The sequence below is a fragment of the Ochlerotatus camptorhynchus genome, unplaced genomic scaffold, assembly GCF_037179485.1.
Source record: "Ochlerotatus camptorhynchus isolate MF236.1 unplaced genomic scaffold, CSIRO-AGI_Acam_v1.1 ptg000120l, whole genome shotgun sequence".
NCBI classification, from domain to species: Eukaryota; Metazoa; Arthropoda; class Insecta; order Diptera; family Culicidae; genus Ochlerotatus; species Ochlerotatus camptorhynchus.
Window position 1 is genome coordinate 19,432 of NW_027040610.1, and position 12,702 is coordinate 32,133.

A 12,702-nucleotide genomic window follows, 5' to 3' on the forward strand; every position below is an offset into this window, starting at 1 on the left:
ACGTCTCAGATAGTGTTTTGGTGATCTGAATGCAGACAAGTTATCTGAGTGTCTGATTGATGGAACTACAATGTATGTATATAAAGATATACATATATGGGGGTGACCCTGGCGTAAAGGTTAGCATCCATACCTCTCACGCCAAAGTCACGCAGCGTTGCCAGTTTATTTTAAAGTTGATCGGTATCAAAGATTTTGAAAAATCGGTATTTGTAGTTTTAATTTATTTTATATTTTAGCTGTTTTGAAAGCGAAAATTTTATATTTTGGACTATGATCGGAAAATTCTGAAAGAAAACTCCGGGGAATGTTTGAATAAGCTTCTGAAGGAACATCCAGAGAAAGAAGAAAGAAGCTCTTCTGGAGAAATTCGGAAGTCAGAGCGCCTTCGGAACAGTCGAAATAAACAAGGACATAATTCCGGAAGAAAGAGATTTCTGGGGGATGTTCTTATGCTCCATAAAATTTTCCTGATATTCATAAAACATCCCTGAAGACCCCGGAATGCTACTGAAGTTTTCGGAACATTCCTGAATTGCACTTAGGAATATTCCATAATTCCATGGAATTCCTTAAAAGTTCTTGTAATTTTCTTGAAGTTAATGGGGCTGTTTTAAAGTTTTCTGATCATCCTCCAAGTTCTCGGAATTTTCCTGATTATAATGAGGCTATCTGAATATCTTTAATGATCTTTGAAGTTATCTGGACTTTCTTGAAGATAACGAAATTTCTTTAGTGCTCTCACAATTTTCTTGAATGTATTGTATCATTAGTATTAGCATCCCATAAAATGTTCTCAAAGTATTCTAATGTTCATGTAACTTAACTTAACTTAACTTACGTTTCCTAGATTTGTGGAACATTACCTGAGTTTCTCGGAAATCCTTTAAAATATCATCATTTCCTTGAAATTAATTGATCTGTCCTGATGTTCACGGTCACTTATGTTCCTGATGTTCACAAAATATATCTGATGTTTTCGTAAGTTCACTGGTGTTCGCTGGACTTTCCTGAAATTTTCGGGTTTTGGAATTTGATATGAAGTTAATGAAACTATCTTGAATTTATTGGAATTTACTCAAAAGTCTAGACTTTTTTGAAATTTCAGAACTTCTTAAAAGATCCTGCAGCAAGTGTGAATCCGCAATAAAAATCTGGAAACATCCTTGAAATTCTGTGAAAGTTGAAAAAACTGGTGGGAGAAGACGAAAGACCATTCGAGTGATGGCTGCACAAGCTTCCAAGGGAAGTTGAAATAAGTTTTCGGGAGAAATCGAAAAATAAATTATGGTGCAAGGTGAAAGAAAATTCCAGGCGAAATTTGGAAGACCATTCAAGAAGTAAAATATGAACCAAATCTTTAGCCACTTTAGGAAGTAAAATAATGTTTAAAAAGTATCTCGCAATTCCTAAGGAATAACCGGAAAGAGCCATCGACAATTTCTCGATTCATGGGTAGCCAAAAACGATGAAGAAATGGAAACATTAGTCAAAAGAGTAACAAGCATATGAAATTTTCAAAGATGATTTTTTTTAAAGAATTTTGAGGGCTCCAAAATTTTAGGTTATTCAAAAAGATACAAACCCGAAATTCGAGCGCGTGTAGCCAATAATAATTTTGATCATTTAAAAAATCGGTATAAATCGGTATACAATTTCAAAAATCGGTATTCTGAGGAATCTTATCTGTATATCGGTATCTAGCTCAGAAATCGGTAAAAATACCAATAAATCGGTATATCTGGCAACGCTGGTCACGAGTTCAAATCTCACCCCGGACAAGTCACGAATGACCCAAGAGCGTTAAAGTGAGTATAATAAAAAAAAAAAGATATACATATTAGAGTGGATCAAAATAACGATTGACCAGGCTCAATTGATTTTAAATCAGGCCTTGATAATTCTCCCAAAATGTGAGTTTATTTGAATTCAAACTGGCTCTTTAAAGTTCATAAGAGATTTACTATGGGAAAAACGACCTTTATATTCTCAACATCCTAGCACATAATTTATGGAAAAGCTAACTATCTGCTTTTATGTGAAATTTAATCTGCTACAACTTTGCTTAATACACTTCAAGGTGATTTCGAAGTCAGTAGCTTGCTGATATGATTATTCGTTTTTTTTTTTGCCCTATTATTCGGGCAAGTACACCAATTTTGCCTGCTGACCAGTTAATGGAGCATGTCAGAAGAATATCATTTTTCAAATTAATTAATAACTAATTATCCTGACGATCAATCCAAATGCGGTCTGGAGTACAGTTGCAGCTGAGAATCACATTAGTACACATAGCAAATTTTTCCGCAAATGATCATTACAACACTTTTCCCAAAGTAATTCCCATATTAACTTTACAGAGCCAGTACTGTATGCGTTCGCATTCAAATGAGTTCAAATTTTGAGAGAATTACCAGGACCTGATTTTAAATCGATAAGGGTTAGTGGAGCAAAATAAATATAATATTTTACATATATTAGAATTTTTGGCGCTCCTGAATGAGGGCGCATGGCCTTAAGCTGGGCTGGACGCGCGGATTAAAAAAATCAGTGAGTCACCAGCTTTAAATTTATCATGAATTTACGGACTGGTGCACGTATCCAAGTCAAAATATGATATCACTACTAAAGCAAAGGGTTTGAGTGATGCCAAATATTCAAAGGATTATAGATTTACGGAGGTAGATTTAAAAATTATATTTATAAAAAGTGGTCAAAATAACAGCAACATTTTCGAAATTACGCTGAAGTTTCACTGTGCTTGAGAAAATGTAGTTGAACATAAGGTAAAGTTCTTCAAAACATACTGATGTATTCATTTGATATTGATAAACTCAAGACCAACAATTGAAATGGCCTTAACTCCATTTTGTAAACAAACCTTGTAAGGCCATTTTCTCGCGAGCTAGGACAACTCGACAGTGAGCATGCATAAGGGCGAATACGCGATGATCGATTATCTTCATCGATTTTCTCTTTGCATTGCTACAGCTAAGCGAAACAATTTTCTAGAATTTGTTCAATGCAGAGTAGTAACAGGTTGTATTGTCTATCAAAAGCAACAGCAAACGCACCGAGAAACGTTAAATCTAGCGAGTTATTAACAAAAGAGAAAATCGACGAAGAGAATCGATCATCGCGTATTCGCCCTTATGCATGCTCACTGTTTTTATTTATTTTTGGATTTATTGCTGCTCGGTTACATTAGGCAAAATCAAAATGAGCAAATTAGGTAAATAGCATTCAAACACGTTATAAAAAAAAATACATAACATTGCAGGCTTCACGGAGGCATCGTGAAAAAAAATAACAAAATATCATGGACTGGTATTGTACTGCATGACATACTTGTCCCTATTCAAACTGTAGAGATCGCACTTAACAGATTCGATGGTTCCGTTGATCATCCAGTTGCGGAAGATCATGTAAAGTGTTGCTAGCAGGATGGTAATAGCAAACATCGCATAGGCCATCTCCACGGATATGGCTTCCTGCTCGGTTACAAAATGCCATCGCACGTACGCACGGTAGGCACTGTTCATCAGAACGATCGTCACCAGCAGCAGAAAAATAACGGCCGATTTTTCCACAATGTTGTACACCTTGCAGATGCGTAGTAGTCGAAGGTTTTTCTTCAAAATTCCAGTAACCATCATGGCCGGGAAGATCATAACCAACAGGATTAGAAATGTAGCGGGGACCGAATTTTCATCGCGACATTTCCATCCGTCGCAGAATACAATCTGATAGAGTACCACAGTCAGGTAGAACAGTTTCAGAAAGCTAAACACGAGACTGCACAGCTGGAACGAATCGTTTAGCCCCATGATGATTTTCGGTGTCCGGATAAGTTTTTCCAATGATTCTAAATAAATTCTACACAACGAGAAGGGACCAATCTTAGACCACACGCGATTGCACTGCTGTTGAACTTTAAAGGAAGGTACAAATCGGTTTTTTCATCTCTCTTTACCAAACTCCCCCTTTGGAGAGGGGTGGTGAGGGGGAGTGCATTTGTTAAACTGGTGCACAAAGCTCCCTAAGAACAACATTCTCAGAATTCTTGCCCCATCAAAGATCGCCTGCCAAACCACACCAGCTGCACATCCCTAGTCGTCCTCCGTTCGATGGCATCGATGAAAAAAAAAAGTTGAAACTTCGCGCGCGGACATAATATCTGCATACATTTTTATATGCCTGCCATCTCTCCTGCTCGATCTCTACATCTCACTCGCTCACCGCACAATCCCCCACCCCCTCCTCGTTTGTCGAAATCCTCTCCCATCCGGAGGAATCCAACCACCATCGAAGTGGATCGGAGGAAGAACGGTGGGGGTCAAGACGAGATCGACGACGACGGGCGGCACGGAAAACTGGTTGGTAACATAAGCTCTCGCGAGGATACCAGCATGATGCTTTTTCATTATCTTTCTTAAATCGACACCTGATATTAAATACGAAAAAGGAGGCTATTCATATCGACAAGAGAGCTGCTGCCCAGCCCGAAACCGGAGGCTCCGACAACAAGGGAGAGAAATTTTACACAACACCAGTGGCCTGACAGGCGAAATAATGTTGCCAACTTAGGCAAGCAGACCGCCACCGCACCGCCTCGCTCGACCAGGTCAACACCAAACCGCGACAGGGCCATCAGCAACGACGCACCTCTCGACATTCATTTCTACCGCTCCTCCGTGGCACGACCCGGTCGTCGTTGCGTAAAGGAAGCAGTCCTTATCGGAGACAGAAATCAAAAAAATATGTCTTCAGCCTCCGAGAGATGACTGACGATGCAAAATGGGCGTACGTGACTCGAGGAAAAATGTGATTATTTTTAATTAGATAAGCATAATACATGAGATGCTTTGGATGGTTTTGCCAAGCCTAATCAACAAATGTGAAATTCAAACATCGGAACGCGACGAGGAAGTGGCAATTTTCATTGAAATTCCATTCGATTGGGAGGCTCATTCTACCGTGAATCGGTTCTGGTCGTGTCGACCGAAGGATCTCAACCACAAAGGTTGAACCCTACTTAGAAAAAACAGCAGCAGCCATCGGGCAAGATGTATCAATCATTCCACAGAAATATATAATTTTAGCACTGTGTGAAATTTTCACCAGCCGTGCATATTTCGATGTCAACCGCTTATTTGCATATTTTTCGGCCGTTTTGCAGTTCTCTTCTCCTTTGGAAGCAGGCGGGCAATGGCAGTATTCGAGGTGCCACAGCCAGCCAGACAGTGGTGGAACCAGTCGTCGAGGGGACGCACCAATGTGGCATCATTTATCTCCTCTCCCGAGAGCTGCGTTCAGAAGATACACCAGAAATACCTACACACGACGACGTGCGTATTGTTGTGCATGGCGAAGACGCTGTTGACGCTGAAAAGATCGCTTTGATAAACGCGCATACGGTAGCAGCCGGAAACCGACAATTATTAGTTGTTTAATTTAATAAGGAAATGTTTAATTACGTCTGAACTTTCCTTTCGCTTCGATGGCAAACGGAACGTGGCGCGCACGGATGGAATGGATCGGACAGAGTGGCCGTATTGCGGTGTGACGAGCGGGACGGGTCCAAAATGTTGTCGGTGGCAAATATATGCTGTGTAGTGGAGCACGATAGAGCAGATAAAGAGATAATATGCTTGCCGTCAAAATTATGCAATCGATAGAGTTAGGCTGGGAAACGACTGTAAATAGCTGATTTTACAGAGCATACGAATGAAACAACTGATTATGAAAAGTAAAAAGAATTGAAAATTTTAATATTCTATTGGAGAACTAATTAAAGGTCTTTGAACTTACCACGGTGTTTGATGAAATGACACACTCATAGCGAGCCAAAAACATCAAAATATGTGCGATATGATACTGTTAATATAATGACTCTCATTTCTTCACTGCCACGCGTACACAGCATTACAGGAATCAACTTTTGTAGTTATTTTAATAATCAATCGTGATGAGCAGTAGGGTGGGTCAAGGTGGTTTACAACCCCTGTACCTGACAAAAAATCCCACTTTACATAATATTTCCCATACCTCTGGATAAAAAAAAAAAATATGAGCTAAAAATATAAAACTTTAAACATGAATTTAATAAATAAAATATAATACTATAAATGTGAATTTCTGGCAAATTTTATAAAACTTCGTACACCTCAATTGTTTGGAGGTGTACAGCTTTTATGTCTTCGGCAACTGGCATAAAATTCTACGTTGTACCGCTTATCCCAATACAGCAAACCTCTATCTTGTGAAATAAAAAAAATGTATTGCTTCGCCATCTTTGCGGCCAAAACTTGAACTGTGTTTGTCCACCAAATTGTAGCTCTAATTAATCCAAGGAGCTTCAATGTGTTATAATTTTTCTCCTGCAAGATTTAATTCCAGGCCCACTGAGCACTGTGCACACAGTAACTTTGAACCTACATTTTGTCCGTTTTACGTTTGTAGGGGAAAATGATGCAAAATGAACCAGCGGAGTAATATGACCAACTGCAATTTTTCATGGACTTTTCAAACAAAATTTGATAGTTTTTCATCTAGAACTGCTAGGTGGAAACGATTTGAGATAGTTTGTCTCGTAATTGGAGCACATTTGCCGTGATTCGAAATTCCAGTGATGACCTGTGTTATATTTATACTTGGGTGCTGATCCGGTCAACAACTACCATAGATGGACCTGGATTCGATTGCCCGGTTCTGGGTCACCACCAAAGCCGAGATTCAAGAAGTTATTTTCAAGAGCAGCTCAATATATGGCCAATCATCAGCAACGGAAGATCTTCCATTCGGAACACCGCGAGTGCACGTACATCGACCGTCTGCAGGACATACAATATCCCCAGCTTGTTCCTGGGGTCGCTGTCAAGCCAGCAAACCCCCAACGTCCCATCGTTCAGTGCGATCATGTTGCCGATGTAGGACTTTCAAGTGCCGGAGAGAAGCTTACAGCTGGCAAACGAATTTGGTTAACATTGGAGGCATTTGGTGAGATATTCACTCATAACCTAGCTCGGAGCATTTGGTACGGTATGTCCAGGCATCCTTCCACCCCTGAAGATTCACTAAATGCATAGCTGTTTAGATATACCATGCCAGCACCATATATGACGCGTTCCTAATGAAGACGCACTCGTTTCTTTTGACAGGAAATTTTTTAAAACCTTGTAACACCATCATCCCTAGAGCACTGAAACTAGTATTTGCAGAAGTAACATTTCAAAAAAAAATTATTTAAAATAGTCGTACATTATGGAGTGCTTCGATTTAGGAACTGCTTCGATTTAGGAACTGCTTGGAATATGGTGCCTCCACGGTTTATTTGAACTCGAATCCTTCACACAGAATCATCTTTGCGGCAAATGCAACGCAGTACCTGGCCGTTTTGATGTTTGTGTCATATCTCGGATATGCTGCAAACATCAATGTTGACAAGAAACATGATTAGGTCTTATCTAATCTAATGATTTCCCAGGGTGCTTTCTTGTTCTGGCTGCGATTGTATTAGATTAGATTAGATTAGATTAGATTAGATTAGATTAGATTAGATTAGAACTGCTAGGTGGAAACATTCATATAAATTGCTGCTTTGAAAAAAGGTCTTTGATCATATTAACCCACTGCACAGTGGTCCAAACGGTGAAAAACGTGATCGTGAGGAACTATTTGCAAACTTTTTGTTTTGGGTATATAGTATCATCGAATAAATTTCTAGGTATATAAAGCCCCAGCTTTTGACGGTATCCGTTGGTTGATTAATCCTCTTAAAAGTGAGACTCAAAATAAAGATATAGGCTATAGAGGATGTCTTGAGCAAAGTTGCAGCAGATGACAAAACAAACAACTTTGCTCAAGACACCATCCCTCCATCTATCTCCATTAGACTGGCCAACAAAAATAAAAGTACTAATTTTCCACGGGCTAACCTCTAGATTAGTGTATTTAGGTGAGAAAACCATTTCCTGAAAGTTCAAGCTCATTTGGTTGTAGGATGAACCGGCGTTTTTAGTTTGAATTTTTAAGGGGCTTTTGGATAAAATACAAAAAGAAATGACACTCCTACTCTCAATCGATAAAAAAAAAAACGTTTCACAATGAGTAACAACTTTGCTGAAGACTGCGTTATGAACCCGGTTAGTTTCATTGAGATATCCGCTTTTTAATGTATATGAGAATTTTGTAGATGACCATATCTATAGCACCAGTCCGTGTTACGTCAAAAACAGCTGAAACATTCAGAAAGTGATTATCTATGAAATATGAACTTTTATTTTTTTAGTGGTAATCTAGTTGATTCGTTGCAAAAGCTGCCTGTTTTTTTGTTGAAAGATACGAAGAAATTCATATATAATTATATATTAATATTATTAAATTCAAAAACGAATATCTCCATAATACCAACTTGAATCGTTATGCTGGCTTGAGCAAAACTGTTTCTTATAGTATGAGCTACGTGTGCTGAAATTCTGAGCTTAATCGAGTTTGCTGAACCAGTTGTATGTACGAATGAGTGTATGAATGTTATTTATTGATACATTTAAACCAATATCCCCATATAGATTTTAATTCAAAAGCGCCAGCTCGTGTTACATCCGAATGGGCTGAAATTTTCAGAGAGGTTTCTCAGCTAATGAACCAATCTGGGGGTTGGCCCGTTGAATCAAATTATCAAACAAATCTCCCATATAAATGTGGGCCAGTCTAATCTGCATAATAGAGATATGATCCTTACTTACCTTACTAATCAGACTAAGGTCTTGTTGTCCTCTGCTGTCCGAAGAAGTCGTCTCCACTCTACTCGATCCATGGCCACACTTCGCCAGCCTCGTAGTCTGCGAAGGGTCCGCTGGTCGCCTTCTACTTGGTCGATCCACCTTGCCCGCCTCTGCGTGTCTCTTCTACTTGTTCCTGTTGGGTCGCTTTCTAGAACCATTTTCATTGGGTCGTCGTGTGGCATTTTTACGACGTGCTCAGCCAACCGTAGCCGCCCAATTTTTGAAATGTGGACGATGGATGGTTCTCCCAGCAGCTGGTGCAATTCTTGGTTCATTCGCCTCCTCCACGTTCCGTCATCCATCTGCACTCCATCGTAGATGGTACGCAACACCTTCCGTTCGAAAACACCAAGGGCGCGCGTTGGTCCTCCACGAGCAAAGTCCAGGTTTCGTGGTCGTAGAGGACCACCGGTCTAATCAGCGTCTTGTAGACAGTCAACTTCGTGCGGCGGCGAATTTTATTCGACCGGAGCGTCCTCCGGAGTCCAAAGTAGGCACGATTCCCTCCCATAATGCGTCTTTGAATTTCTCTGTTGGTATCATTTTCGGCGGTCACCGTCAATCTGAACTCGGGGTGGTAGGTTAACATTGTCTTCCCTAGAACCTCTTCCTGTTCATGTATTTTGTCTTTGATGCGTTGATGGCCAGTCCAATCCGCCTAGCTTCAGCCTTCAGTCTGATGAACGTTTCCGCCATCGTCTCAAAGTTCCGTGCCATGATGTCAATGTTATCGGCGAAGCCAAGAAGCTGGATGGACTTCCTGAAGATCGTGCCACTCGTGTCTATCCCAGATCTCCTGATCACACCTTCTAACGCTATGTTGAATAGCAGACACGAAAGTCCATCACCTTGCCGTAACCTCCTTCGAGATTCAAAGAGACTCAAGAGTGTCCCTGATACTCGAACAACGCACATCACTCGATCCATCGTCGCCTTGAACAATCGCCTCAGTTTATCCGGAAATTCGTACTCGTGCATAATCTGCCATAGCTGATCTAGATATATGATCCAACCAGCAATATAAAATTGTTTCAAAGGTTAAGCCATGCATGTCTCAGAAAAAAAAGATTTAATGTGAAACCGCATAAGGCTCAGTATAACAGCTATAATTTTCAAGATTATTTACCTACTTACTTGGATAACTGTGGAAAATCTAGAGCTTATATATATAAAATGCTTAAACCTCGCGAAACCTGTGCAATTATAGCCATACCAATCGTCCTCCGTGACGATGATGTTGAAATCTGGATAATTTTGTTGATCGTTTGGTCTCGTACCGACGACGCATCTTTCAAAGATCTGCCCTATCAACTATTGATGATACACACTTAGAAATACCTAATCTTACACGTGACGGAATCCATCTTTGACATACTATAAAGGATGAGACGTAAACAAATATTTCATGTAAAATTAAGCGCTCCGAGACTGAATAGTTAGAGAGTACCTTTGGTTGAGCTGAATTTTGCATCTATTATGACTCAATTTTATGTCAAAATTGACACTCGTATATGTCAGTCTCAGAGCACCTAAATTAACATCAATTTTTCTAAGTGTGTAGTAGAGAGGACTGGATAGATCACTTTTTCGTGGTACGTTACGGGATGTAAGATCTACCACCAATTCCTAGTCTTGAGTACTTCAAACTAGGGGAATAGGATTTTTCAGTAATAAAAGGAACACATATTAGTCCTTGTTACTTTTTAAGGCTTTTTGCTAGTGACAAGACTCGGCTTTGTCCACCGAAGAAGATCTTGAAACAAGGAAAAAATTAGTTAGTTAGTCTTCATATATGTGATTCCTAATCTTCTATTCGTTGTTCCTTAGTTTGAAGAGGTTTTGACTAGGGTTCTGATGCATGGTCATTATCGGTGTCATTCCTTAATTTTGTTACTAAGGAATCCAATTTTGACTGATAAAGGGGCGCGCCTTTGGAGGGTGTTTTAACACTCCGAAGGGTATAAATAGCGGGACCTTTCAATTAGAATCGATTCCTTGCAATGAAGGCAAGAATGACAACTGTATCAAAACCGAATACTTCATGATTTCTCAATAGTGATGGAGTATTACGGCATGCATTAAACTAAGGACACGGGATATACTACAATAGATCAAATTACTGGTCGCAGTGGTGTTAGGTCTCGAACAAAGAAAAAAATCCAGATCAAGAGGTAAGAACGGTAGCAGGGGGCATTAGTATTACGGCGCGAGAGGTAAAATTTGTAGACCGTCGAAATACTTACTAAAGCGAAAACATTTGCCAAGGATGCTTTCATTAATCAAAAACGAAAGATTGAGAATTGATGGCGATTAGAAACTACCCTAGTTCTAACCGTAAACCATGCCAAAGAGCAATGTTGATCTTCCTGATGAATGTGGGCGTCTTAGTGGAATACCGAGTATTAAATAGTACAAGATACGGAAGAAGTCTGCACATTGTAGACGAAATACGCGTATCTGTCAAGGATAAGCAAATAAGGTAGTGGAATTAAATGCTCATTAATGTTTATCTTGTTGATGTACACGTTTCTGTACAAACAACCGCTATTCTTTTATCTTCGGAGATATTGTAAATGTTTGATTCTAATTGGCACTTAGAATTCAAATAAATTATAGGGTAGCAAATGGTAGCAAATTAAGTCAAATTCTATTGGAAAGTACATCAAAAACACTGCAAAATTATGTCAGAATTATCAACATCTGACAACATCGCGAAAAGATACAGCAGTTAAAAGGAGACAACACAATCAAATTTCTTTCAACTCATCATATTTGCCTTGATAACCTTCAGACTGCTTTGAGTTGTTTCCCCAAATGGTTTGAAATATGATTTTTCTACAGATTGATTATTTAAAATCAGTTTCAGAAATGTTTGAATATCTTTTTGATTTACGGTTTAGCGACTTTGCAGTCAATTTAATTGTTTATAGGAAAGTTTGAACATACTGAGAGGTAAGCACATATCATCGGTAAGAGACGTGTGTGTGAGAAAATTTGCGAAAAAATCTAAGGGCACCGGTGGGATTCGAACCCACAATTGAATATCGTCAAACTGAGCAGGAGTCTAGAATTCACTCTCTTCCGACTCATAAAAAAAAGTATTCAATTTTTTTACTCGCACTCAGCTTATGAACACTATGAATAAAAAATATGTTAAAGTGACGCAATGTTATTAGAGATAATGTAACAAGGATGAAAATGCCCATGATATAATTTTCGAAATCGTTTTAACACACTGATAAATATTCACAGTTGTTTGCATTGCACTACTGCAACTTTGCAAAAGACACCAACCGTCTATCGCACATTTAAAAAAAAAAACGTTTTTTGAGCCTCACTTTTAGGGGGAATAATCAACCACGGATCAACGTCAAAAGATGCATGCCTAGAAGTATGGAAACGAGAAGCAGTTTAAGACAAACTGATGTTCTGCGGCGAACAAAGTGGACGAGGTTCCTGTACAGAATCTAATGGCAGGAGTTAAACAAAAGGCCCGGAAATTCAGATTCGGTCAACCAAAAGCAAAGCAGAATATTTTTTCTTAATTTTTTTGAACTTAAAAAAGAAAAATAATTTGATGTTTGTAATAATTTACTTGCTCTCTCGTTTGATCGAAACAATCTTAATATTATTAAATGAATTATAAATTAAAATTAATAATTGCCAATGAACATAATGTTATTCTCATAAGTTTAATTTAAATTTTATTGATCAATTTATTGTTTATAGATTTGACAGGCAACAGAGAGAGATTTAAAAAGTTTCCTGATACAATTTAAATGATAGCACTAGTTTACACACAAAATTTAAGCAAATAACTTCAATGTTGTAAAATCATGCACTAAAAATCAAATTTCAATAGAAAAAATATTTTTTACTTAAATACAATTATCTCCGTCAGTGAAATTAGTGGAAT

At 38.7% G+C, this 12,702-nt stretch overlaps 1 protein-coding gene across 1 annotated transcript; it reads right to left on the minus strand.

Moving 5' to 3' along the window:
* Positions 1–3,182: 3,182 nt before the first annotated feature.
* On the minus strand, positions 3,183–3,928 carry LOC135699853 (uncharacterized). Its single transcript, XM_065220208.1, has one exon. The coding sequence runs from the start codon at positions 3,825–3,827 to the stop codon at positions 3,318–3,320; it is 510 nt and encodes a 169-aa protein (XP_065076280.1). The 5' UTR covers positions 3,828–3,928; the 3' UTR covers positions 3,183–3,317.
* Between the last annotated feature and the right edge of the window lie 8,774 nt (positions 3,929–12,702).